This window comes from Caloenas nicobarica, chromosome 2, assembly GCF_036013445.1.
Source record: "Caloenas nicobarica isolate bCalNic1 chromosome 2, bCalNic1.hap1, whole genome shotgun sequence".
Taxonomy (NCBI): Eukaryota; Metazoa; Chordata; class Aves; order Columbiformes; family Columbidae; genus Caloenas; species Caloenas nicobarica.
In genome coordinates, this window is record NC_088246.1 from 250,203 (window position 1) to 277,686 (window position 27,484).

Consider the following 27,484-nt stretch of genomic DNA (forward strand, 5'->3'; position numbering starts at 1 on the left):
CTGTGTTTGAATCCAGCCGGACGCTGGGGAGCTGTAACCCGGGAGCAACCTGCAGAGGACACAGCCTTGGATAAGAGACCCTTGCCTACAGCAGCTTGTTTGCTGCAAAGTTCAGGCTTGTCCGGTTTGTTCCCCATGATGGACTGCAGCTTTCGTTTCAGCTCCACCACACAACACTTGCTGCAGCCGGATGAGGAGCAGCTGGATCCGTGGAAGGACTCTCGGCATCCAAGGTCCTGGTACCACCACGGCGAGCACAACCTGAGCCCGGTTCGACAGGGATGCCGGGACAGCCGCTTGGAGCCACTGGCGTGCCGGGACCTGCTGGTCCAGAACGCGCTCTTCACAGGGGACCTGGAGATGGTGCAGAAGTACTTCACCAAGAGCGCAGCCGTCAATCTCATCATTGAGACCAGAGGTGACGAGCTGCGCTGGACCAGCAGGAAACGTGGTGTGTGTGCAGGGCTGGGACATGGCGGGGTGGGAAGTGCCCAGTATGGGGACCAGAGAAAGAGCACAGACACCTGAGAAAAGTGTTGAGAGGGATCCCCAGTGCTGGAGACAGGGTGGTGGAAGAAGCACTTGGGAAGAAAGGCTTTTGGGTGAGGAAGGAGGATCCCAAGGCTGTAGAATAAACGGCAGTAGGCTTGTTGAAGGTGGCCAGAGGCAGATCTGCTGGGAAATGGTGAGAACAGGGAGCTTGGAAGGGGTGGTGCAGAGGAACACCATCAGGACTGTCCTGTTAGAGATTGCTGGGACAGATGTGAAGTATGTGCGAGGTGGAGACAGTGCTTGGGCGAGAAAGGATGGGGTGGCATAAGGATGCTTTTCCTGCTTCATGTCTTAAGTTGGGTCTGTTACTTCAGTTCATTATAAACCAGAGGCTGTGACATGCTTTGGGAACAGCAGAGAGGACTTAGCGGAGCCCTTTGGGTAGAGCTTGGCTTGTGTCCTGAGGAAGAGGCATGGCTGTGCTTCAGCCTCGTATGCAGCTGCCTGGGGACCGAGCCACAAGTGCTCTGTATCTCCCTGTTCCTGCTGCTGTGGTGAAACCCAGAGCTATTGGGATCCCTGCTCTAAACAGGGATCTTGAGAAGCTGGGTGGGGCTGATGTGGGAGGTTAACAGTGATCAGACGGAGGGAGACTCTGCTACAGAACAGAAGTAGTTGCTGTTTTGCTTGCTTTCACATGTGGGGTATGCATCGTGCAAGCTGTTCTGTTCTGCGGGATGGGTTGGGCAAGAGAGCAGAAGTCTAGTCTACCAAAGAGCTGGTGGAAGCAAGCTTGTCCTGGGTGACAGGAGGTAGAAGCTGGTCCTTGGTGTTTCCTCCCATCCGTACACCTCACTGTACCTGGCCCAGGTACAACCTGTGGCTACCACACGTGGTCTTCTACACACTCTGGTCCTTTTTGCTGACCTTCTCATCAGTGTAATCTATGAATGTTTCAGTAAGTGGCATAGCGGCTGTGGTGAAGGGAGATGTGCTCAGCGATCTGGACGTGCCTTTGTCCGTGCTGCTGTCTGTCAGTCGCGTGGTTTGGACAGACTGCCAGAATTTCAGACGGGGAGTGTCAGGTATGGAGGGGCCATAACTGCCCTGCTCTTCCCTGCAGAAGGTTGGTGGCAAAAGCCCCCTGTGCCAGACTGGAAGAGCTGTTGGCGAAGGCTGCTTTCCCGGAGGGGTGGGTTCTTTTCGGGTGACCTGGCACAAAGCTATGGACCACACTGATGAACCTTGACTGTGACTGGGTGGTTTTGGGGATCCACACTTACAAGATACAAACAGGGTGGGCTTGCACATGCAAGCGCTGCTACTTGGGGGTGGTCAAGATTACTTACTGAGTTCCAAGATCTGTACAACCCAGGTTTTGAATTGTTACAGTCTACTTAGGAATAAAAATACAGAAGGTATTACCCTTTGTGTAACTGAGACCACTTGTCAGAAAAATGTTAAGTGCACGTTTTGACTCCTGTCTTGTGCTGGGCTGACAGACACTTGAACAGCAAGTCAGTCTGCTTGTAGAGATTTGTGTCCTAAAGAAAACAGAACAGCTGATGTAAGACAACTTCACACAGAAATTGCTCCAATCACCAAAGCTTCCAGATGTGAAAAACCCAACCAAATAAGATCATTCATCAAGCGCAAACCAAAAATGTACTGTGAAATTTATCACATAAGGGTACAGAACAAACCTTTGTGGTACCAAAGGTTTTGGTTTTGTATCTCACTGGCCGGCAGAACAATTTCTTAAAACTTCCCCAGCCAGCAACCATAACGGTAGATTCTAGTGACCTGGTCTTTCCCAAGTTACCCATATTGAAATTTGAGGAAGCCCAGAGGAACTGTAAATTGGTGTCACTGACACTAATCACATGGCCTGTTGCCTGCCTGGTGATGCTTTTGTGACTGAGAACCTCAAGCTCTTATGGGATCCCTGCCTGTGTCTATGGGAAAACAGAGGATGCCGTCAGGTGAGAGTCCGCCAGGTGCTTCCCTCTCTTTACCCTTTCAAGCACCACATTTTTAGCTAGACAAGGTGGTGAGGTCTGCACAGAGGATGCTGGAGACTGTCAGTGTAGAACTTGGTCATTTATTTTCATTACCAAGAAGAGTCAGGTTCCCTATCTTACACTCTTCTCTGGTCACCCAGGTAATTGTTGCTTGGTGGTCCATTGGGGTCACTTAACTTGTTTTTAGCTGCATGATGTGCATAGTTCCATGACACAAAATGAAACTAAATGCTTCTAGTCTGCCATGCAGTTTGATGTGTTTAGAACATATGGTCTGAACAAAATGCACACAATGCTGATGAACTGTGACCAAAGTGTGCTGTTCTGTAACCAAAGCTGGGAATGGTTGGTTTATACAACTGAGGAGAGGGGAAAATGCCATCTCCAGTGAAAGGAGAGAAGTGAGGAACCCTGAGTGAGTGGACTGTCAGAGGATGGAAAGCGAGTACTAAAACCGTGCAGGAGCAACCTGCAAGGTGGAATTTCAAGGAAACAGTAGGAAGGAGTCTAAAGGATAATTACCTTTTTTGGTTTTACATCACTTGAAATGCACTGTTTCCCATCCTAACACCTATTTCTAACCATCCTTTGGCTTTAGGCTTTGATTAAAAAGAACTTTCCTGTGCATCGTTTAAAAAGCTGTCTTGCAGCAAGGTCTCGGGTGGAACTACCAAACGGGGGTGCGGTGCTGGAGGTGCGTGAGGATCCGGGGGTGCAGCGGCGGCTGGGCTGTGTCTGTATCAGCCTCTTGGCCCAGGCCTTTGGTCACAAGGTTTCCCAGAATAGAAGAGCTGAGACCTGAGCTGTGCCCAGCCCGGGCCAAGCAGCGGTGTGACGTGTCCGCGCTCCCTGCGGAGCGTGGGTGGCACTGGTGGGGCTGCACCCACGGGCTCGCAGCCTGGCCGGGGGGCAGCAGCAGGTCCTGGTTCCTCTGGAGGGTCTGGGTGCCGCATCATGGGCAGCATCACGGGCAGAGGAGACAGAGGTCGGGAGCCCATCTCCACGCGGAAGGTGGACGGCCCTGCCCGAGTCTACTGGCAGGCCCTGCTGACGGGGGATCGGGGGGTTGTGGCCGAGATCCTCAGTGATGCTCAGAACAACCTGGGTCCCAATGCTGTGTTTGACACCAGTGACCTGGAAGAGTGGAAAAACTACCGTTTCAACATCCGCCGGCTGAGTACGCGGGGGGCAGCGGGCGGGCAGCTGGACGGGGCTCAGAGCCTTGTGCTGCTGGGCGTTCCTGTCGTTGGGATTGCATCTTATGGTGCTGTCGGGTTACAGAGCACCGACGGGTGGGTGGGTCCCACTGCATGTGTCTGGGAGCGTGGGGGCGTCTGGGGTATCTGGCCCTTCTCGCAGGACTTGTGCAAGTGCTTGGGAACTGCTCGGGTTCCCTGCCGGGCAAACAAGACTCGAGCTCCGGGTTGTGCCCCTGTGGCCAGCCTGGCTCTGTGTGCCGGTTCCGCCTGCGCGCGGCCTGTGCTGGGCTGCTGGTTCTCTCTGCAGGTTGCACTGGGCAAGGAATTGTCACAGCCTTGCATTAGGTCCTCGAGATGGTTCAGTTTGAACCTGGCCCTGGGAAATATGGTTGACCGCATACTGCTTCTGTGAGAAAGGAGTGAGAGGGATGTAGTGCTGAACATGTCACGCAGTCTGAGATGTGGTTCTCCAGCCCAGCCTGGAAGGGCAGCGAGAAGCACGATTTCAGGAACCCTTTTCCTGCAGCAGCTGCAGGCTGTTTGCCAGCAGACTGCACCAGCTCAGCAATGGTCCCAGCTGGGTCAGCATCTTTGAGAGACGGCAGGTTTCAGCCCCTTGCTCTCTGCTAAATGTCCATCTCTGCTGAGGCTTCCTCACTGCACTGTGCCCAGGCCTTGTCTGAGTCTCCTGTGTGCAGGGCAGCCTGCTCCAGCACCTTCATTTTGCTGCCAGGTCCTGTCTACTTGTGGCGCTTCGTGCACAGTGCCCTTCCAGCCATTTGCCGCTCTCAGCGCTGCCTGTGCCCCGGGCCCTCCATCCTCTGCGTCCTGCCAGCAGAGCCCTGCGCCGCAGGGCCGAGCCGCGGGGGACGAGCACACGGCTCCGGCTCTCCGGGCTCCCTGTCAGCTCCCTGTGCAGCATCCCCAGAGCCTCACCTTTGGTCAGCCCTCGCACAGAAGGGACCAGCAGAGAGAGGCAGATCCCTGTGGGGAAACACAAGTGTCTCCAGGGGGGCTGTACATCAGGAACTGGGGGAGAAAGGGCAGGTCTGGGCCTGGTGCTATTGTGTACCGTGGCTGGACGTGGCTCCCTGATGTCTTTCCCTGCAGGACTGTGGTCTCTGAGCTACGAGGAGGAGCTCACGGCGCCGCTGCACATCACAGCCAGCCGCGGCTACACGGACTGCCTGCGGCTGCTGCTGCTCCGCGGCGCTGCCGTCAACTTCGCCCCGGGGGGCAAGACCGCCCTGCACGAGGCTTGTGCGGCAGCCCGGACAGACTGCGTGCGCCTGCTGCTCGGCTTCGGCGCCGACCCCGAGGCTGTCTCTGAGGATGGCTACAGGCCCCTGCACCTCTGCAAGAGCCCGGACTCCGTTGAGTGAGTTCTTCCCGGGGCACAGCGGGTTCCCATCCCTCAAGCCTCATCCTCTGTCCAAGGGGTTCCTGCTCGTCCCTGGGGGTGGGCTGGTGGCTGCAGCAACGGCTGCAATGGTGGCCTTACTGCCTGTTCCTGGGCCAGGACCAGCTCTGAAGTCCAACAGACGACTGCAAGCTCTGGTCCTCAGCTCATGCTGAGCTTTGTGCTGCTGTCTTGCTGCCCACCAGCCCTGCAGAGGCGATGGTTCGCACTGCGACGCTCAGGGCTGTGCAGACAGCTCTCCGTGGGGGTGTGGGAGCAGTCTCTGGGTGTGACAACGCTTTATTAAAGAGCTATGGTGAGTTGGCTGGAATCAGGGTGATAGTATCTCTGCTGACCAGTCATCCTGGCTCAAAACCACTGCTCCAGGGCATGAGGAGCAGGAATTCTTGGACTCCTGGGAAAAGTGGAAGATGTGGGACAGTACAGACGTGGGGAGTGGGAAGCAGACTAGGAGCTGGACAGGGGACCCTGTCACTGCCATCCTGTCCCACACAGGTGTGCCCAGCAGCTGCTGCAGCATGGTGCCAGTGTCAACAGTCGGACAGAGGAGGAAGAGGACACAGCGCTGCACGTAGCAGCACGGCACGGCCTGACAGACCATGTCCAGCTGCTGCTGCGCCACGGGGCAGAGCTGGAGGCGAAGAACGAGGAGGGGCAGACGCCGCTGAATGCTGCCTGTGCCCAGCCCCATCAGCCCCAGGACATGGACCGTTACTACCGGGTCTGCCAGCTGCTGGTGGAGAGCGGAGCCAGCATCAACGCTGCAGACAGGGACCGCCAGCACCCGCTTCACCTGGCCTGCAAGAATGCCAATGCTCAAGTGGCAGAGCTGCTGCTGGCCCGGGGTGCAAATGTCAACATCATGAACTACAGCGGCAACACGGCGCTGCACAATATCCTGCAAGCAGCTGCCTACAAGCTGGAGCATCACCCGGAGCTCGTGGTGCGAACGCTGCTCAACTATGGTGCCATCCGCATCTGGCCTGGCTCCCTGCTCAAGGTGCGGGGCCGGCAGCGTGCGGGAAGGCTGTGGGCATCGGGCCGAGAGAGCAGGGGTGGTTCTGTCCCAGCAGGGCCTGGTCCACACCAGCCCGCTCGCTGTCCTGCCCCTCTCTTCCCAGGGGCTGCGGGAGGGGAACTGGCTGGCAAGGGATTCCTTGAAGTTTTCTCCTGCAGTGTGTTCTCTTGTAGGACTCTCCTGCTTCTGTCTGCTAAGCTGGGTGGACAGTACTTACGCAGTTTCCATATCTGTTTGGCCCGTTTCTTCTCAGGGGCTGTGTTTCCTCTTTGGGACGTGCCCTCCAGCTCTTGCTGTCTCTGCCAGACACTGGCAAACAAAGGGTTAATTTCCTGTCTTAATTCCTGAGCAGTGCAATAATTACCCAGCCCGGAGATCAGCAGATTGCTCTCCCCTTTGGGAAAATACAGGAAAATCAACAATTAACACTAATTAATCTCCTATTAACGCCAGATAATGAGGATCACTGGTACAGCCGGAATAGACTCTGACAGCTACTGCTGGCCTGGGCCGTAGGGAGTGGGAGCCGAGCGCCGGGGAACCTGCCCGTGACGCTGGGACGGGTGGGAGGGCTCCGGAGGCCATGCTGCTGTAAGGGGCACACACCAGTGCCACGCTTGCACCTGCGTGCATGTGGTACACACCAGAGATGTTGCATTAAATATGTGCAGTGTCTTCCTGGGGCTCTGTGTAGCAGCTGCCATGGGGACTGCACTTGTGAGGACGCCCACTGCACACAGCACAGGGGGGCTCTGCAGGCATGTGTGTCCTGAGACCCTTGTGCAGCCCTCAACAGAGCCGTGGTGTGCCCTAGTCCTGCTCACGCAAAATGGGGGTTGGTACCTGCCCCAGAACAGCTCATGCTCTAACTAGAAAAACGCGAGGAAAGAAGCCTGGCGCGGAGCAGAGTGTTTGGTTGCTCATGAGGTACTTGCAGCCCTGAGGCAGGTGGAGGAGATCTGCACCCCAGCAGTGCACGTCAGCCCCTGGCGGGAGGCGGTGGGGACCCAGCTGTGCTGGACGCTCAGCCACCCTCTGTGCTGGAGTGATGCTCTGGTGTTTCCCAGGGCCAGTGGGTTTGGTTCCCGGGACAGCGTGAGGGAAGGACATGAGTTCTGTAGCTTTACCAAGGCTGGTTTTGAGGATGTGCAGCCCTTGGGAAGTGAAGGTGGGCCTTGCAGGACCTCACCCGATGGCATGTTCAGCGGCTCTCTCCTGGCGCAGGTGCTGCGGTACTGCCACGCCTGCCCGCGGGCCATCGAGGCTCTGATGAACAGCTATGACCACGTGCGCGTCGCCGAGGACTGGGTGGACGCGGTTCCTGCGGCAGTTGTGCAGGTGGGGGAACGCGCTGCGGCCGGAGCAGCTGCTGGGGGTCTGGGGAGGCTGGGGCCGGGCTGGGCGCAGATCTGCTGGGCGCAGATCTGTTGGGCGCAGGTTTGCAGGGCACAGGGGTGGGGCTGCTGGGAGACAGGGAGGAGGCACTGTAGTGACCAAGGTAAAGGGAAGTCTGGTTCTGCCTCTGCTCCCAGGGTTGTATCAGCATTATCTGCCTCTGATCTTCTCTCTCTGTAGAAATACCCACGTTTCTACCAGTCACTTTTCTCCCTGGGGCAAAGACCTCGCTCCTTGCAGCACCTGGCTCGCTACACGCTCAGGACCTTCCTGGAGGGCCGGTTGCTCCTGGTCCTGTCTCAGCTGCACCTGCCAAGTGCCTTGCACCATTTTCTGCTGCTCAACTTTGAGGATGTTCTCTATTAGGGGCTGTGGTTCCAGTCCTACTGTGCTTTTCTGTGCAGATGTTCCATCCTTGCCAGTGCAGTCCGTGCCTTCCTTGCTAACCCCTTTCCATCACACATCTCCTGCCAGGCCGCGTCAGCCCCGTGCCAAACCTGCTGCTGTGTCCCCGTCCCAGCCAGCTGTGTGCTCTGCCTTATGCACCTATTTTGGAGCATTCTCTTTACCCATACTAATCAGGACAAACTCCAGATTCACTAGGAAAAGCAAGATATGGGGATTAGGGTATTTTGTGGGAATGGAGCAAATACACCATGCTGATTCCAGATTTAGTTGTACAATATCAATCTCTGTATCCCAAATCTGCAAACTAACCGGAACCAGGGAGCTCTGGTGCCCTGGGCATCTGTTGGGATCCTGCCTTTAGTCAAGTTGTTTACAGTTTGTAACCAAAGGTGTTCAGAATAAACCCTAGACTTTATCTATACAAAGCAGAATACAGCTGCTGCCTTGCCTTGAGGGCTGTCCTGACAGAGCTCATCCCTGTGACATGCCATGCAGTGTAGCATATGCGCTCTCAGACCTAAGCATCTGTTTGCTTCTCAGAGAACACAGGGAAATGTAGTGGGTGTGGGGCTGGGGCCTCCCAGACAAACACGTCCCATGCAGGGGCAACATCTGGGGATGCCTGGATTTGCAGCTTGGGGCAGGACAGCAGAGCTTGTGCAGCACTGGACTTTGATGTAGGGTGAGGAGGCAGCATGTTCTGAGAATGCTGGTCCCCCGGGCACGGCCCAGCCAGTGTCCACCACAGCACAGAACAGGTCTGCACATGCTGCCTGGGCTGCACCGTACTCTAGGCAAGGTAAAGGGTAACATTTGTTCCTGCAGTTTAAATACACAGTTGTAAAGAAATCAAAGCACTATCCACCCTTTAAAGATTTGCTGTTAGCTAATGCCGTTCCCATTTCTGACTCAGGATGTGCCTGACGTGCTGCTGGCTGGCAGGAGGTGCAGGGGCAGTGCTGCAGGTTGCTCCTCCTGGTGCACTCACTGGTCTCTCTTGGCTTCTGTTGATGTCCACATCAGCACCAGGGCACCAGAACACACAGATCTGAAGGCCGGGCAGTCAGACCCAGTGCTTCTATCGTTTTCTGCCTCTGTTGGGACACAGAGTGCAGCTCTGCTCCACTAATTATAACCTGTTTACACAGCTAGATCGTGCTGCTCTGAGGCAGCAAGCTTGGAATGACTGTGTGGGGTTCAGTCTGCCATTCCTAGTGCCTAGTGCACTCGCACCAGTGATGCACCACAGCAGGAATGCTAAGAGGATACAATTGGAATGTGTTTTCATGTGACAGGCTTACAAAATGTGTCAGGAAGCCGGTTGTGGCAGCCTGTGTGTAGGTAACACTATTGCAGTGTAGAAATGGTATATCTCAAAAAGGTTTAACAAAGTGCTCTATGAGATCTGTGGGCAGAGAGGTGAGGTGTGGGCTTTAGGTGCTGTACCAAGACTGTCTGCAAAAGAGAGAGCGGGGAGCCAGAGCTTTTAAAATACCTGGATAACGTCGGCACTCCTCCCGCGGATCAGTGGTGCATCTCCCTCCAGCAACGCAGGAACCAGCCCGGAGCCACCACCTTCCCGCTGCCCGTGCTCGGGCGTCTGCTCAGGCTGATCTGTTTAGGGGGCCGAGTCCCTCGGTCTTGTTCCCAAATTCTAATCACCACTTCCCAGTGCTCGTTGTTAGCCAGATCATGTCTATGACTGGAGGAGCAGCAGAAAAAGGAGGATTTGTCCTTTTTGGTGGCAGCACAGCCTGGGATTGCCTTGGCCTGAATAGCTGTTTGTTTGGTATGAAGGCAGTCTGCGGAGCAGCGCATGCGGGGCTGGTTCACTGCGCCGCCTTCTTTCCAGCACTGTCCATATGCTTGCAATAATGTATGCTCAGTAATGTGTACTCAGCCACTAAGATAATATCACCTTAAGGTGAATCCTTCCTTAAGGAAGGATTGAATTTAATGGTTTGCTTTATTGCAGCTATTAGACTTAAAGCCGTGCCTCAGGTCTCGCTGGTTACTTTTGCTGGTTCTGGAGTGTGCTCTGCGTTTGGGCGCTGAGGGCCGCGCAGCTGGAGGAGCTGAACCTGCAGCGTTTGGTTTCTGCGAACACGGGAGCACGCAGTGCCGCCGCACACACGGGCGCCGGCTCCCGGCACTGCTGGTTCCTCTTGCACGACGGTGTCTTGGCACGGGCAGGAGCCGGCTGTGCCGAAGGACTCGTGCTGGGGCTGCAGGAGGGTTTCCAGGGCTCCTTCCAGAGCTCCCGGGCTGGCGAGCAGGGGATCCCGGCGGGAGCGGGGGGCCGCGCTCCGGCGGTGGCTCAGGGGGACAAACCATCCCCGGGCACCAGTCTTCATGGACGGGATTTCACCTGTGTTCCCACTGAAATTAAAAGGGCGATTTCATCGTGAATAGGGATACCACTGAGTAACCATTTTCAAGGAATGTGGGGCTAGCAGGAAAAGGGGAGTACCTTTTACAGGTTGATTTAGCTGGAGGGAAACAAACCAAAACAACCCACCAGAAAAGCTTTGGGGCACTCAAGCCCTTTTCCAGAATGGAAACAATCAGAAACTTTCAAACTAAATACAGGCTGAGAACAAATGCTTTGAGCTTAACTCAGTTATGCTAATTGATTAGTAATTGATCTCTAAAAACATTTACAATAACAGAATTAAAAAGGTTTTACATTCCAAAGCCCATTTTGGCAATATAACAAGCAGCGCTCCTTTTTCTCAGGTTTCTGAAGGGCAGATTTTAACGCAGCATTGAATGCACTTGCTGGGACAGGAGTTATGCCAGGAACTTGGCTGTGCTGAGGGTGAGGGCTGTGGGACATTATTAGCACAGGGGCATGTGGTTCTGAGGTGTTTTTACTGACTGCCACAGGCGGCTGCCGATGGTCCCGTGTCCCAGGTTCACTGGAGAGTCTCTGGCACGTGCTGTTGTTCCCACTTCAGCATCCCCCGGGGTTTTTTGGCAGAGCGGTCAGCAGGAGACACCCTCACCATCCACTGAAGTAGCGCGAGTCCGCTGCTACATTTCAGTGCAGCTTCCCAAGTGATGTGCTCAGGGATAAAAAAAATAACTGCGTTTCTAGACAGAAGTTTCCATCCCAGCCGTAGCCACCGGGTCTTACTCTGAGCCTCCCAGTGCAGTCGAAGCATTTTCTGTTCCCAGTTGCCCCTTCCTTTAACTGCACCAACATCTCCCTGTGGGCTTTCCAGCTCGAATATCTGCCTGGCTTTTACCTGGTCTTTCCTGTTCCTCAGTAAGAGCGTGATGTGCCACAGTGGGTGGACTAGGAAACCATAGTGGTACTTATTGAAGGGCACGAGGACAAAGCGAGTATAGAAAAGCCCTTTCCTATGATGTCCATCCCCATCCCCGAGCTCTGCAAGTCACATTTGAGATACTTTTGGATCAAAAGGGCATTTTTGTATTTAGCAGTCATGGAGAGAATTTTTTTTTCTTCCATAAATATGATGTCACTTTTTGTGCCCATGTATGTTTGAGCATCCTGATATCTTCATGGCAAGGATAACTTAATTGCGCATTGTGTGGATCACCTCCTTTTATTTGTCTTTACCCAGTCACCTTCTTGTTTCATCTGATGCTCTTTAACTCTTGTATTCTAAGAATATGCGGGCAACTATAGTCTGTTCCTCTTCATCATATTATTCAAAACTATGTACATCATCTGTCTCCTTACTCAGGCTGGAATTGTATTCAACTGTATCGTTCCCTGCATGGAATCTGTCACCCAGCCCTTAACCACAAGCACAAGCTTTCCTGTCTCTCCAGTGATCCTAGTGCATCACTTTGAGATGAGGGGACTAGAACACAACATTCAACATGTGGTTGTGCTGTGATTCTGTGGGAGTTATTCTTAGCTGTGTGGATGTGGGATCTACACAAATGCCTCAGAAACCTTAGGTTTGTATTTGCCATTACTTGATTATTTACGCAGTCTGGGAGGAGGGCGGCCGCACCAGCGATGCCCTTCCATCCAGCATGTTTTGTGTTCAGATGGCGTATGTTGCAACGTCTAAATATTTTTCAGACTCATTACTGTCCAGGATGCCACCCCTGTTTTAAAATTAAGCCCACATGCTGCTTTCCGATATGTTGCACCTTATACTGAGCTGTATCAAACCAGTTTTTTTCATTTACTTGGTGTTTCAAGCAATCCAGATTAGGTTGTCTTGTGCAAGTGCCAGCTGTTACTTTCACCATCCCAACAATTAATTTTTATCCACCTCAACGATTTTACCAGCAAATATTTTAAATTTTCTCTCTGATTGCTAATAACATCTAGCATTGATATGTGACTATAATACAACTAGAAATACGTCTGTCAAATGGCTATATAGAATAAGTCTTTTCAGTTACCCAATTCTTTCAAATCTGTTACTACTGATCACACTGTAGCATCCAGCTCATTGTTCTTATTAGAAAGTCACACAGAACTAAGTCAATTGACCTAGAGGCATGCCATGTCTATCTAGTTAGCTCTATCAAACTTGTAGCCTTACAAATATTTACATAAAATTAGTTGAAAGTACCTTTTTCAAATGACATTAATTGGAATGACATTAATGTGGGTTCCAGCTTTTACTAATTTACCCAGGACATCCTTTGGCTGCTTGTCTGTGATCATTTGAGATGTGTGTTGAACTAACTGCTCTGTAGTGTCTTGGATATCCATGTGCACACATTTAAATACTAGCAAGACATTGGATTTTTTTTTTCTCCCAGTTAAGTTCCCCAGTGTGCCGTGATTTGTTAGAAATAAAAAAAATCAATGGCTCAGTGAACTCATTAGTCAATTAAATACTCTTGGATGTAAGTTATCCTCCTGAAGATTATAGAAATTGTAACTTAAACAGTTTCTCTTCAGCACCTTCCTTAGTTACTGATGGAATAGTAAGTATGTCGTTACCACTATAACATATTAATATTATCCATTGTTGTTTCAAACACAGAGCAGAAATATTTATTGAGCTCTTGGTTTTCATAGAATCACAGGATCATTTATGTTGGAAAAGACCTTTAAGATCATCAAGTCCAACCATTAACCCAGCACTGTCATTATGCAGAACGTATGTGTACACACAGAAACCTGGGGCAGGTGCCCCGCGGCTGCAATTCTTTGGATTTTCTGCTGCTTGGGCATCCTGCTCTGGAGTCAATATTTCAAAAACATAGAGAACTTGCTGAGGGTTCAGAGAAGAGCCACGAGTGAGTTATGGATGGCCAGGGGCTCCTGGGAACGCTGGTGGGTGGTTGGACACACGGCTGGTCCTGGAGCCCTGTGCAGTCCTGGGCGCCTGTCCTGCTCTGCCGGGATACGGGCAGGAGGGGCTGACGGCTCCTTCCCGCTGCCGTGGGCACGGGGTGAACCCCCAAACCCCGCTGGCGTCAGCTGTGCCTGCCGGCAGCTGTGGCACGGGGTGAACCCCCAAACCCCGCTGGCGTCAGCTGTGGCACGGGGTGAACCCCCAAACCCCGCTGGCATCAGCTGTGGCACGGGGTGAACCCCCAAACCCCGCTGGTGTCAGCTGTGGCACGGGGTGAACCCCCAAACCCCGCTGGTGTCAGCTGTGGCACGGGGTGAACCCCCAAACCCCGCTGGCATCAGCTGTGGCACGGGGTGAACCCCCAAACCCCGCTGGCGTCAGCTGTGCCTGCCGGCAGCCGCAGAGCTTGTTCAGCAGCTCCAGTTCTTCTGGGTGGCACCGAGAGGCAAAACTGGATCCAGTGGCTGGAAACTGAAGCTGGGCAAACACATATTGGAAAAGAGACATATTTTTAATAGCAAGGGTAATTAATCTGCTAGTTAGTTGCATCTTAGGCTAGTTTGTCACGGTGGATGTAGATTTCTCATCTCTGGCTTTTTAAAAAATCACTGGGAGATCTGCCCTAGCCCAGACCAGGATTCATCCCGCACAGTTCTTAGCCCAAGCGTCAAAGAGATCAGACCATTTAATTACAGATCTCTGATCCATTCTCCTGTCAGTCTTCCCCACTGGTCTGCACCGGCCTCTGTCACTGCTGGGCTGTGTTTGGCCTCAGGGTAATGAAACGGTTTATGTTTCCCTTAACAGTGCTGCTCACTTCATTGATGTCCCCGACTTCCCCTTAGTTCCCTTCATTTTGAAACTAGTGGTTTGTGCTGGCGCTATCAGCTTCCTTCCCCTGAATTTGCTGCCTGTGCTGGTTTCTGAAAAAGACATTCTGAAATAAATGGTGATGTTACTTTATAATTGCATTTAAATATTGGCTCTTACTGAGTTTCTCTCACAAGCTTTAGCTCTGAGACATCAGCCCCCGGGAAGCACCGAGCACGTTTCACCTGGTGGGACTGGGAGGTGTTGGGGATTCCCGAAGGAGCTCAGGGCTGGGCCAGCATGTGGGACTTTGTGGAGCTGCCCCCAGCCTCTTGCACTGATCCCACCTGAGGAGATGCTCCAAGGATCACTGACTGAGCAGTAGGAGCCTCAGTGTCTGCCCCAGGCTGCAGCCGCACGCTCCGGGCAGCCCCACGCAGAGCTCTGCTGGACTCGCTCCAGGGGCTGGTTTGGCCCCAGAGCAGCTCTCATGGTGCCCAGTGCTCCTGGCGCTTCACTGTTGGGAGCAGCGCTCTAAACGCTCCCTGCACTCCTGTTTCCATCCAGATGCTCTGCAGCAGCTGCTGAGGCTCCTGCAGTACCTGGCTCTGCAGGTGGGAGCGGGGGGCACACCCACCCCTTGTGTACACGGGCGCTCTGGGCCCCGTGAGCCCCGCTCCGCTCCCTTGGCTCCTCTCCAGCTGTCAGCACCGCTGCTCACATCTGTACCATCCCATGCTCCCGACTGCAAGGCTGTCCCCTGGGCTCCTGGGCCACTTGGACCAAACACAAGCATGTGTTTGATGGTAGCCTGTGACTTCTTAAATCTAGTGCTATGCTTGGTCAGCCTTACTGTGATTCCTGGAAAATACTACAGCAAGTAACTAAACAATTTGTAAGTGCTGGGACACATGCAAAGCTGGTCAGACTAATCCTACTTCATTCTGTATCAGGCCAAAGGGCTTGTGGGAGAGGGACAGAAAGAACAGATGTTATGTGTCTTAAATATCTTAATTTCATGCTCTTTCACGTAAGTTCATCAGAATGAAATTAAGAAAAGACAATGTGAGAGCATAACTAGTCAGAAAATCTTATTCAGAGTCAGTTATCAGTAATGAAACTGTAGTGATACATCAAGGGTGTTACCTGGAGGTCTGTCCTGCATCTGGCACTCTTCTAAAGTTGTTAAAGACTTGCATGAAGGAATAGACATAAGGCTTTTTTAATCTGCAGAAGACACTGTGCTGGTTGGGGTTGCGGCCCCAGCTGCAGCTCAGGCAGCAGGACCAATACCAAGTTCTCCTCTAGAACCAGTGCAGCCCAGCTGCAAAAGCCTTAGGAAAGCCTGACCTGCCAGAAATGGTGCAAGCTGAGCTGTGCAGGAGCAAACATGTCACATACTGCCCATGACCAGCCACGTGCTGCACGGAAAAGGCACAGCTGTCATGGCACACACAGGAAACGCTGCTTTGGGACAGGTCCTTGGAAATAGCTCTTTTTCTGCTCTGAGATCATGTCAGCAGCAAAACCATGCACATGGGAATGCTATTAACGAGGATCCTGAATTCCTATTGCTCCAGCTGCGGCTCTGCCAGGGCTAGATCTGCAGTGTGTTCCCCAGACACGAGAGGGTGTCTCCTCAGCTGCTGCAGACAGGTTTTGCAGTCGAAAGCTAAAGACAAGAGTACGTGGGGCACACGGGCAGTGGGGTGAAAGCCTGTGAGGCCGTGTTTGCAGAGCCCAGCTGGGACCAGCTGGGTGCCCTGTGCTGGGGCAGGACTTGCACATGGGCTGCTGCCCCGGGCCGAGTGTGCCTGCAGAGCCCCATGGCTCACACCAATTTGTCTGTCTGGAGCACTTCATGGGTATGGGCCAACAGCAGAGTATGTGCCTGATATGAACATAGTTTCTGCTAACACAACATCGCAGCCAGGCCATTCTCTAGACTTTCCCAACTTTGAGTAAATAATTTGGCAACATTACCCTTGCTTCTAACATGTTTAGTAGTGATATTGCAGGAATACCTAGAGGCCGTGACTAGATTTAGTCCTGTTGTGCTAGATTCCGTGTAGAGATTGTAAGTGGAGCAGGTAGAGGCATAAAGTTAAGGTTGCATAGCAGTTTCCATTAGAAAGACCTGCTTTCATTTGCCAGTCAGTTATTAAACTTTTAACTGTTGCAGTTGTGGTTTGCCATGCTCTGTGCTTGTCTCAGACTGAACTTTTCCCATTACAGCTACAGCAAAAATTAATTGGCCTCTACTTAGCCAACAGCCTGTGTACCAGGAATACGCTCTAGACCCCTCACCTTGGAGCAGCAGTTACAGTGCAGGAAAGAGACCTGGCCTGGCTCTTTCTTCTTCTGTCCAGTAGCTCAGGATCAGCTTTTCCCAAATTACCAGCCTCTGAGGATTCCATTTTGCGTGGACCGAACAAGGACATTTTTAGAGGCCAACAGTTTTCTTCCAGGAAGCCTCCATCTATGCCGAGCAGTTTCAAGTCATGGCAGATGGTCTGTGCTGACCAGACAGGTCAGGTATCATCTTCAGCACTGACACTGTGTCCACTTCCCAGGCTCGTTGACTGGCTCTAGAAAGGCAGGCAAACTGACTTTCCTGCGCTCATGTGTCTGCAGCAAGGGACAGAGAAGAGGAGGAGGAGGAAGCTTCAGCAGTTCTAACACAGCAAACAGCCAAGAGGGGTGGGAAGCCAAGGCGGGCTGAGGAAGGGCAGCTCAGGCAGGGACGTGCTGGGGATGGGACAGGCTGGGCTTGTGGGTGCTTGAGGGCTCGGCTTTAGAGAGACTGGACTTGAGGGCTCAACTTACAGACACTGGATGTGAGTTCAGTACGAGGGGCCCAGCTCGGAGACTCGGAGCTGATGAACATGGAGCTGTGACCCAGCAAGCCCAAAACAAAGGCAGAGAGCCGGTCTCCTCCCGAGACTCTTTTTTAGCTCAATGTCTGATAACGGATCCTGCAAGGTCCTGAGGTCTCTGTCAACAGCTGAGACTGCCATGAGACCAGCGGCTTTACAAATTGCACACACAATTAATATTTCTCATGTATCTGGTGTGTTGGATGGTGTATCTCCAGGCACGTAAAGGGAACATACCAGCTACTTGTGCGGGGGGATGGAGCCCGATTAAAAGGAATTGAGAGGCTCCCCGCAGAGAAGGCGTATGGGGAGGTGGAAACGCCCGGGGAGCCACCGAACAGCCGAGGTCTGAGCCTCAAGTGGAAGCCATGGAAACTGCATTTCCACCAGACAGCGAGAAACTGTGGAAGATTAGATATCGGATACAGAAACTGCGAAAGCCTCTGGAGGTCTGAGGGGTGGTGGAGTTATCGTGTGCAACCTGAACCCTCACTTTTTTTTTTTTTACCAGTCCTTCAACATTTTCTTCTCTGGATCTTTGCTTTACAAATTGGCATATGAATTTCTACCTTGTTTTACTGCAAAGTCTTATGAGACAAATTAAATTTGAATGGAGTAAGTTGTCAGGGCCCCGAGTACATTCCTCTCCTCCCGGGGGTTTGGCTCTCTGGGGTCATGGCCAACTTCAATGATGCAGCTGTCTGTCCTTGGGGAATCTCAGCAAGAACTTTCCCCTTTTAAGCTCAAGCTCTCACCCTTAGTCTCTGCCTGACCTAAGCTGGAGATGCACCTGATCTTGTACCTCCCTGATGCTGACAATGATCCCAATCCACTGATTTGACTTTCTGGCTTGGCCTTAGACCTGCCTCACCACTTGGAGAGTGGGACTTGCTGGGTGATCGCTGGACTATTGGTGACCCTGGTTACTGTCACCAGATCTGCTTTGCTCACGTTACTGGAGTCCTGTGGGACTGCACCCTCGCCAGGGAAGTCACTGCCCCGCCAGCCTCGCTGCAGCTCTCGCTTCCCGCTCCCCCACCCGAGCAGCCCTTGCTGCTCTGGCACTGAACCGAGAGACAGGGCTGCACATGATGCACGTGTCTGATCAGGTGAGCAGAACCTTCATCTTGGAGACATCTGCAGGGACTTGCAGGGTGCAAGCTATGCGTTTGCAAGGTCATTGTGGGAGCTTGTGTTGTTTGCTTCAGGAGGGACCTGCTGCTTTGGGCACAGGTATCATCCTTCCTTGTGGGAGCTGGAGGTCATTCCCCAGCTTCCTCAGTTTCCCCACCAAGGTCACTGAAGACAGCAGTTTCCTGTTGCTCTCAAATATCTTGCTAACTTATGTGAGGGTGTGAGGTGCGGGTTGGAGGTTCATTGAACAATTGCTCAGGAGTTAGGAAGTTGCTTCCATAGCCTTGATTTGGACCCTTTTGTGTACAGATCTTGAGATCCAGTAACTTACACATGGATGTGCTTTCTTTTTCTCCATGGTCTAATGTGCTTTGATAGCAGTGGAATGAACTCAAGAGCTGTGCAAGAAGATGACGCCAACCTGAAGGTTGCTTTCCCACAGAGACATTCAGTGGATGAGGCGGAAGAACTGGGACAAGCATGGATAGAACAGGGATGCTGACCTGCAGACCTTGAGTGTGTCCCTTATCATGTCACAACTGATTCCTAAGGTGGGATTCATCCAAATGCTGTCACTGCCAACCTCCTTCCCAGCCTGAAGTCTGAGCCGTGATCCCAGCCTAGTGGCCGGATGGCCTCTGCCCTGCAAACACACAAATATCTGCCCTGCAAACTCACAAATCTCTTCCTCAGCCATCCCAGGGCCATTGGTTGGTGTGGGGTGTTTGCATCAGAGTGGTGAGAGGGAACCTTCTAGCAAGGCCTCAGTTTTATGATTCAATATTTGTGTCTAGATGACTATTTTAACATTCACTTCTCCACACTTGTTTCCTTGGCTGGGAGCAGGGCAACTCTCACCACAGAGGATGTACCACAGAGAAAGGCATAAAAGACAAAAAAGAAAGAGGCTGCTCTGTGCAGGCCCTTGGTACTGATCTCATAGCTGGCCCTTGGGGATTCAGATTGTGCCTATTTAGTGCAGAAAGGCTGTGTACCACACCATCAGCCTGATGGACCCATTTGGCCTCATTTACATGCTCTACATGGGATTCAAGTGTCCAGCTCCATGGCTGAACTGTCATGTCCCCCACAAAACATTATTTAAGGCTGCGGCAAAGTGGTGCTCAAACCTCCTTGGGGACAGCGTGGGAGAGGGTAGTGGTGGAGAAATACATGTATTCCTGTAGGTATCGATGCCAGTGGGGAGCTGGGGTAGCTAAGCAGCCAGAGGTACTGCATCCCTGGTAAAAGCGTGATCACCAGCAGGAAGACACAGGGGTCCTGAGAGCAGGTCTACCCCTAGTAGAGAGCTGGATGTCTGGTGTGTAACTGTGCCACTGAAATCGCAGTCAGAGTGAGTTTAAACATGACTTCAGATCTGGCATTTCTCAGCTTCCGAGTGTCTTACGTGGAAATCCTGATGCTGATGCTTTTCTGAAGCAGAGCTTTGGCTTGTTCCATGTTCAGCACATTACAGCTCCAGTGAGCATCTCCGTGTAGACCAGAGCGCGACGTAAGTGCCGAGCTGGGGGGATCAGTACCCCATCTTAGCGTGGGGACGCCCCGCGCGGGGCCAGGGCACGCGCTCCAGGACACGCAGGGGCGAGGCAGAGCTGCGGAGCTCTCCCGCAGCGCAGGAGCGTTCGGCTGGCCCCGGTCTCCCTCGCGCTGTGGGCTGAGCGATGTGCGGAGGGGCCCATCGGCAGCCAGCCAGGGGTACGCGTGTGACACGCGAGTGCGCAGGTGGGAGGGGCAGAGCCCGGGGCTTTGTGCCGCTGAGCGCAGCGCGGGCAGGTTCGCCAGCCCCGGCACGGCCGGCCTGGGGACGGGTCCGGCAGCGGGCGGGTCCGGGCAGGGGGCGGCGGGCTGGGCAGGAGACCCCCGGGCTGCGGACCCGCTCAGACGGGGCTCCGCACCGCCTGCCCGGTCCTGCCCCGAGGGAGCCGGGCACCGGGAGACCCTCGCGGTGCCCGGGGCCGAGGAGGAGCAGCCAGGGGGCCGGGGGAGCCCCATTCCGCTCCCGGGCTCCAGCTCCCCGTTCCCGCTCCGGCCCCAGCACATCTCCGGGCAACCTCGGCCCCGCGGCGCCCACACCTGCCCGTCCCACGGAGACCCCGCTCCGCGCCCGCCCCCGGTGCCCGGGCCGGGACTGGACGGTCTTCGGCACAGCGCGGCAGCCCCGGAGCGGCGGGGCCGCGCCCGGCTGCTGGACCTGGCCGGTGCCCGCCGAGGGCCGCCAGTCCGTCGGGGCACTCGAGCCCGCCCGGCGCCAGCGTTTCCGGGCCGCTCCCCGCCGGACTCGGCCCTCAGGAGCCGTCAGGAACGTCGACCCCCGCCGGCCCCAGGAGGCGGTCGGACCGGGGCGGGGCGGGGCGGGCTGGGCTCGGCTCGGCTCGCCCCGTCCGTTGTCCCGGGCTCGAGGGCAGCCCGAGGAAGGATATGCCGAGTGGCACAGCCCCGTCCCGTCCCCACAAAAGCGCCCTTGTGCTGGCCCCATAATTGCTAATCATCAATCACCATTAATAACAGCTGATGAGGCGGGAGGGGGAGGCGCCTTCCCAGGGGCCGGCCGCGCCGGGGGGAGCGGGGAGCCTTGCCCCGCCGGAGCGGGCGCTGAAGGAGGAACTCGACCGTGATGTGCAGAAGATGGATGAGAGCAGAGGGCGACACCCCCGCCCGCCTCCCCACCCCTCCCCTCCGCGGCCCGGCCCGGCCCCCCCGCGGCGGGGCGGGCGGGCGGCTCCGAGCGCTCCTCCACTCCGCCGCGCCGAGCCAGCGAGCGGGCGGGCGGGCGGCAGCTCTCGCCGGGCGCCGGAGCCCACGGGAGGCGGCGGGCGCGGGCCGGGGCCGCGGCGGGGCCCGGTGGCGGCGGCGGCGGCGGCGCGGCGAGTTGGCGGCGGCCCGAGCTCGCCGGAAAGTTGGTGCCGGCTGAGCCAGCGGCGCCCGCTCGCCATGCAGAGACCCAGCGGCCAGGGGACCGCCTTCTCCATCGACTCGCTCATCGGGACTCCGCCGCCGCGCTCCGGGCACCTGCTCTACACCGGGTACCCCATGTTCATGCCGTACCGGCCGCTGGTGCTGCCGCAGGCGCTGTCCCACGCGCCGCTGCAGTCGGGGCTGCCGCCGCTGGCCCCGCTCGCCTCCTTCGCCGGCCGCCTCACCAACACCTTCTGCGCCAGCCTGGGCCAGGCCGTGCCCTCCATGGTGGCCCTCACCACGGCCCTGCCCAGCTTCTCCGAGCCCCCCGACGGCTTCTACCCGCCGCAGGAGCTGCCCCCACCGCGCGCCACCCCCGACGCCGGCTGCCGGCGGGGCGCCGAGGGCCTCGAGGCGGAGGAGCTGCCCCCGGGGCGCGACAAGGGGCCGCCCGAGCCGCCGCTGCACTTTCCGGACCCCTTCCCCGGCCTGGCAGGTAAGAGCGGCGCGGGCCAGCCCCGGCCGGCGGAGAGCAACTCTTCTGCGGCGAGAGCCGGCCCGCCTCGCCCGGGACTCCCGCAGCCCCGAGGGGCCCCGCGGCGGGCAGCCCCGCTCTCCCGGCCCCTGTCTGGGCTTTCCCCGCCGCCCCAGTGGTGGCTGCGGGCGGCACCGCGGGCCCCCGAGCTCTCCAGGACCGGAGCCGGGGATGCTGGGGCGGCCGGGACGGCGGGGCCGCGATGGGCCGTGGCGGCGGGACCTGCTCGCTGTTGAGCCCCCGGTCTGTGCCGTCGGTCCGAGCCGGGGGGACCGGGCCGGTTCCCGTCTGTTCCGGCCCGCCTCCGCAGCACCCGCAACTTTAGCGGGTGGGAGACAAACTCCGGGCCGCGGGGCGGGAGAGCCGCCGGTCGGGGCGACCGCCCCGGCGGGACACGGGCTGCCCGGCGGGACCGGAGCGGCGCGGACCCCGGAGCCGAGGTTGGCCCGGCGACACGGAGCTCTCCGAGGTCCTGGCACCTGGCCCAGGGCGAGCGAGGCGGAGAGCAGCGCGACGCCGCCCGTCCCGGGCTGCCGGATTGCGCGCAGCCCTCCCCGTCCCGTCCCGGTCGGTGTGGCAGCGGCGCGGGGATGCTCCTTGTCACCTGCACGATACCGCGTCCCGCGCGGACCGCACCGCGGAGCTGGGGGCTCCCTTGTTCGCCCGTAGCCCGCCCCGGGCTGGGCTCCGCTGCCCTCTCTGGGTCGCCATGCTGCGGATACCGGCGCTCCGAGCCCGAGCCGCGGGGACACCGGGCGGGGCCGCTCCCGTCCCAGGCGGCCGCCCCGCTCCCCGCGCCGCCCGAAGCCCCGCTCGCCTTCGTCTGGGTCCGCCACCCGCGCTGCTGCCCCGCTGTGCCCGCGGGCTCGGCACCGGCTTTGCCCGACGGCGCGGGCAGCGGCGGCTCCGCTCCCGGGACCCCGCTCGGTGCTGCCCGGGGGCGGCTCCCGCTGCCGTGGTGGGGCCCTCGCCTTTGTGAGCCGCAGCCGCTTCCCGAGCGTGCAGCATCAGCCTCGCTGACTTGTTGCTCTGTGTTTCTCGGCCGGCCCCAGCTCTTGCTCTCTTACACCCCAGCTCCCGCAGCGTGAGGCTTGAGGTTTCTCTTCTTTGGCGAGATGGAGCCAAGCCAGCTGCTAGCTTTCTCTGACACGACCTGTCCTGAGATCTGCCTCCCCTGGTCACCCGTGAGATCCACCTTTGTCTCACAGGCTTCCTGGCATCGAAGCATGTGGAGAAGTCTCTGCTGCTTCTTGCAGTGCCTTGCTGTTTGTTCTCTATCCTCCCATTAGCCTCTCCTGGTTAAGTCTGGGTGTCTTTCTTGCCCTGCCTTGTTCTTCCGTCAGAGGACTGTTTCCCTCACTCAGGTACCCCTTGAACCTCGTCCCTCACCAGGACAACCAGGGCATTTTGCCTCTCCACTGCCTTTGTGGGTTATTGGAGCTTGGTGCTGTTCCGGTGTTCCCAGGCCTCTGTGCCCAGTCAAAAGCACAGTGCGATCTCATTTTTGTCGTGCAAATCTCCTTAGGGACAGATCTGCCCCAGCCAAAGCCAGCTGTCTGCATGACCACATCTTCCCAGTCCATGTGGGAGTGACCTGCATAGTGCTTCACCTCCCTCCGTGGCTCCTCCATAGCAAACCCAACACATTGTCTCCTTCCAAGGCACTCAGATGTACTGTCCCAGACCGCGGACATTTCTGATACCGATAACTTGTATCTCTAAGACTTGTTGTGACGGGCTCGTATGACGGAAGGAAATTTATCTTACTGCCTCTGTTCATTCGCTGCTGTCTCTTAGCACTGTGCTTGCTCTGGAGCCATGAAGGATGCTCATACTTCTGCCCACATGGACCTGACTGTCTGGGCTGCTCTGCCCAGGTCCAAGAGGATTTGTCAGGCCAAATGTGCCCACCTTCTGCTTTACCTAATGGTTCTCCTGACTGTACCAGCCAGGGCCCTTGCAGATGGACAACAGAGGTTTTTTACCAACCATCCTAGATGAAAGCCAGGATGGTTCCACAATTAAGGAAGAGAAAGATGATTCGTGTCAAAAGGAGGCATCAAAAACTGACTATAATGCAGTTTGTGCTGGCATCCTATCTGTGGCCCTGACCAAAAGCAATTGTCCAGTGAAGAGAAAGAGAGCACAACCTGTGCAACACTTTCTAAAACGGCACCTCCTTAGCATCCAACCACCTGCACTTCAGGGGCTTCCCGAGCCAGGTGTTATTTCTCTATATTTAGTAACCTTTGACCAATTGCTCTTCTGTGACTTTATTTATTCTTTTTTGGAGTCCACCAGGAGAGAAAAACTTGGCATCAGCCACATCCTGGGGCAAGGTGTTCCACAGATCTCTTATACATAGAAGAACCATGTGAAGAGGAAATGTCTCCTTATGTCTGTTTTGCTGACATCAAGTGAATTATACCCTAAAGTGACTATTTCTGTCCCTGGGCTTCATTAGTATCTCCATCATGCAGGTGTCTATGGAGACAAGATCAGTTGCTTGCTGGATCAGCCAAGGGACTCAATGCTCTATTTTAGGGCGTCTCTCTGCATCTAATATGTTTTAAACTTGGTTCCAGCTGTTGTCACACTTCTTGAGAGGGGAGAGTCACATAGGGAAACTGGTGGTAAGAAGCAGCAAAGCTTGGAGTCTGGTTTGTTACTCCAGCTGCAACAAAGAGTATGACCCCAGGACAGAGACACTCAACACCCCCGTCTCCCCACACCTCTCCAGAGAGTACGTTTGTTCCTCGGCTGGAGAGGCCCCCACCAAGATCCAGGCACTGGCCTGAGACCCTCTCTTGGGCTGATGCAGTAACTGCACATTCCGTCAGGGACAGGGAGAAGTTTTATGTCGTTCCCTATGAGCATAAGGAGAGCACTTGTGTGCTTGGGCTCTTCTGGCTGTCACAGCACCCACTTGTGATCTGGGTCTCCCCAGTCCTGCTTGAATAACCTTGTCACCTGTAACACCCAATTCTCCTCACCGTGCTTGCCACATCCATAATAAGATCCATGAACAGCTGGGACTTTGTGAAGAGCAAAGCAATGGGTCAATCCTATTCTTCATCTACTGCCTTCTTGTTGATTTTTCAAAGTCACAGAGATTTGCTTCACGGCAGTTTCACTCCCTGTTCAAAGGCCTCTGAAACTCTCAGTACACTTTTCCACCAAATGGATTGGTTCCCCTGCTGCCATCACTTCCTCATTGGGGAATAACAGACCAATTTATCAGTTTTCTTTGTGAAAATCTCTGGTTTAGACTCTATACTCACATAGTTCTGAGTTCTTTATTGCAAACACAGCCCTTTTATAAGACACAAAGTGAGATATGTTAGTCTGCTAGAGACCATTTAAAATTTGGAGTCTGTTTAAGAAGAGTGTTTCCAGAGATGGTACCTGTTTTACAAAGTGACAGGTTGCAGTTGGTAGCTCAGCCTTCTTCCAGTCTCTTGTGGCACGGTCTGGGCCGCTCAGCACACTTGATGTGTTTGATGGTGTGGCTGCTGGCACAGCTTCCCCAGCACTGGGGAAAGGCAAGGCCAGGGCAGGACCCAGTAGGACTCTTGGTGAAGACACTGACATCCTCATCAGAGCTCTCTTGTCTTGCCAGACCTGTGCTCCGATGGACAGAGGTGGTGCACAGGAACGAAGGCTCTCCTTTTTTCGGCAAAGTGCTTGATGAGACTGTGCATTGACAGCCAAAGTCCTCCATGCCACTTGCTGCTAATCTTCAGCCCCATGAGCACAGATTTTCTGGGTCTTTACCTCCTATGCATATGAGAGATTTCTTCTTCCAACCCTGACCCTCAAGAAGAAAAAAGTTGCTGTCTATTCTTCTGCAGCAGAATAGAGATGAAGGTGTTTCTTTCCTGCTATTCAAAGCAGGAGGAGCAGGGAAATGATCTCCAAAGCCACTCACCCACTCCCAGGAAGCCATAGACTTGCTGCAGGACTGGCAAGGGTTGTGGGAGCTCCTCAGCAGCCAGACGCCCAAGAATGTCTTCTGGGCTCAAGCAGTTTCTTGCAGTTGCTGCTTGTGTATTTGCAACTCTGCACCTTCAGGCACCTGAGGGCTGTTGTGCCTTTCCTGCTGAGGTGAGCTGAGCTGCCCAGGGATGCAGGGGCCCAGGGTGCACATGCCAGTACCTGGACACTGCTTAGAAGCTTGGACACCTGCTGTTTCTCCTTCTGCATGTAGGATTATATTGTGAGTGGCAGTGGTACACAACCAGCTCCTTCCAGCAATGATTCCTGCCATTGGGCCAGACTTGGAAGGTTTGCTGGTCTCTTCTAGTCTCAGCATGACAGAAAAGCCTCTTCATCTGCTTGTGCATAGCTGTGGGTCTCTCTCTCCATGACCCCTGGCTGTGGTTGGGAGCATCTTATCACTCAATCGCCTGTGAGGTCTTTGTTGGAGCCCTTCTACCAACAAAGTGACTGGCTTCCAGACCTCTTTGCTCTCCACTGTCTCCCACTCATATTCTCCCTTGCTCTATGTCTGTGTAATCATTCAGGCAGCAGTTGGGGACACAAGAAGCTGGCAAGAAGAAGATTCATACCCTTATACCCTATCAATATCCTCGCAGGCAATGTGCTGCTTCCTCTCTGGGTGGCCTATGATGAGGTCCTGTGGAGTGGTGACTGGTGGGGGAGCCAAGACCTGAGCGTCAGCTGCCTGAGCATCTTGTTCCCTGGCTGCACAACTCTGCTGTTGTGCATCCCCAGGTTAGGGAGGGAGAGCTGGCAGCAGGACACCCCATGTCCTGTAGAGCCCTGCAGAGAGGTTTGCTGGGCTGGAGCTAGCTCAGGCTGCTGTCTCCAGGACGGTTGGATGGTCCTTCAGCTCCTCTTGGCTGGCTTCTTTCTGGGTGAACAGCATCGATGGTCTGATGCACTGGGATGGGACAAAGGGGGGCCTGAACCGAGGGGCATCTGGATGCAGAGATGCGGACAAGCCCTAGAAGGGCTGCAGTCTGCTTTGCTGGAATGAAGCAGTGATGCTGCTACAGCTGGGTTGTGGGATGGGGCGGTGGCAGCTGCGGCGGCTCATACCCCAGGGTGCCTGCGGGTGCAGCGGGTTTGTGGGTGCTGCCTCACAGAGCCGGCCGGGCTGCGGGCAGCAGGAGTGCCAGGGAAGCTGCTTCTCCTGTGGGAGGCGGCGCGGGGGCCGGCGGGGCTGCGGGAGGCGGCGCTGGCGGGACCGGCCGCCGCGGGAGGGGCGGCCAGGAGGAGCCCCCGCGGCGTGGGGCGCCGGCGGCGCGGGGGACCCTCGGGCGGGGCGCAGGGCGGCGGGCCGCGCCGGCGGGCGCTGACGCTGTGTGCCCCGCAGATGGGAAGGCGTACAGCTCGGACGAGGAGAAGCTGGAGGTGAAGTCGGCGGCGACGCCGTGCAGCGAGCGGGAGGAGGAGAGTTCGGCGGGGGACAGCGAGGAGGAGCCTTTCCTGGACGGGACGGCCGCGGCCGCGCTGGGCGCCAAGGCCAAGGGCAAGGGCGGCCCCGCGGCCGAGCAGGCCCCGCCGGGCTCGGGCGCGGGCAAGAGCCGGCGGCGGCGCACGGCCTTCACCAGCGAGCAGCTGCTGGAGCTGGAGAAGGAATTCCACTGCAAGAAGTACCTGAGCCTGACGGAGCGCTCGCAGATCGCGCACGCCCTGAAGCTGAGCGAGGTGCAGGTGAAGATCTGGTTCCAGAACCGCCGCGCCAAGTGGAAACGCATCAAGGCGGGCAACGTGAGCAACCGCTCGGGCGAGCCCGTCCGCAACCCCAAGATCGTGGTGCCCATCCCGGTGCACGTCAATCGTTTCGCCGTGCGCAGCCAGCACCAGCAGATCGAGCAGGGCGCCCGGCCCTGAGCGCCGTCGGGGCTCTCGGACCCTGGGGCGGGCGGGCGGCCGGCGGCGAGGGGGGCCGGCGCGGCCCGAGCGCCCGCTCGTACTCCTCTGTACATGTCCCTTAT

At 55.8% G+C, this 27,484-nt stretch overlaps 2 protein-coding genes across 4 annotated transcripts; both read left to right on the forward strand.

The window, feature by feature from the left end:
* On the forward strand, nt 1-26,940 carry ASB10 (ankyrin repeat and SOCS box containing 10). Of its 3 annotated transcripts, none has more exons than XM_065627529.1 (5): nt 1-451; nt 4,823-5,090; nt 5,628-6,132; nt 7,375-7,488; nt 26,860-26,940. In XM_065627529.1, exons 1-5 carry the CDS (start codon nt 136-138, stop codon nt 26,899-26,901), a joined length of 1,245 nt encoding a protein of 414 aa, XP_065483601.1. In that variant the 5' UTR covers nt 1-135; the 3' UTR covers nt 26,902-26,940. The 3 variants fall into 3 exon arrangements, with proteins under 3 accessions (XP_065483601.1, XP_065483598.1, XP_065483600.1); XM_065627526.1 differs by lacking the exon at nt 26,860-26,940 and adding an exon at nt 7,726-14,215; XM_065627528.1 differs by lacking the exons at nt 1-451; nt 26,860-26,940 and adding exons at nt 3,357-3,690; nt 7,726-14,215.
* On the forward strand, nt 21,023-27,484 carry GBX1 (gastrulation brain homeobox 1). The gene is made up of 2 exons (XM_065627530.1): nt 21,023-21,482; nt 26,860-27,484. The coding sequence occupies exons 1-2, from the start codon at nt 21,023-21,025 to the stop codon at nt 27,378-27,380; spliced, it is 981 nt and encodes a 326-aa protein (XP_065483602.1). The 3' UTR covers nt 27,381-27,484.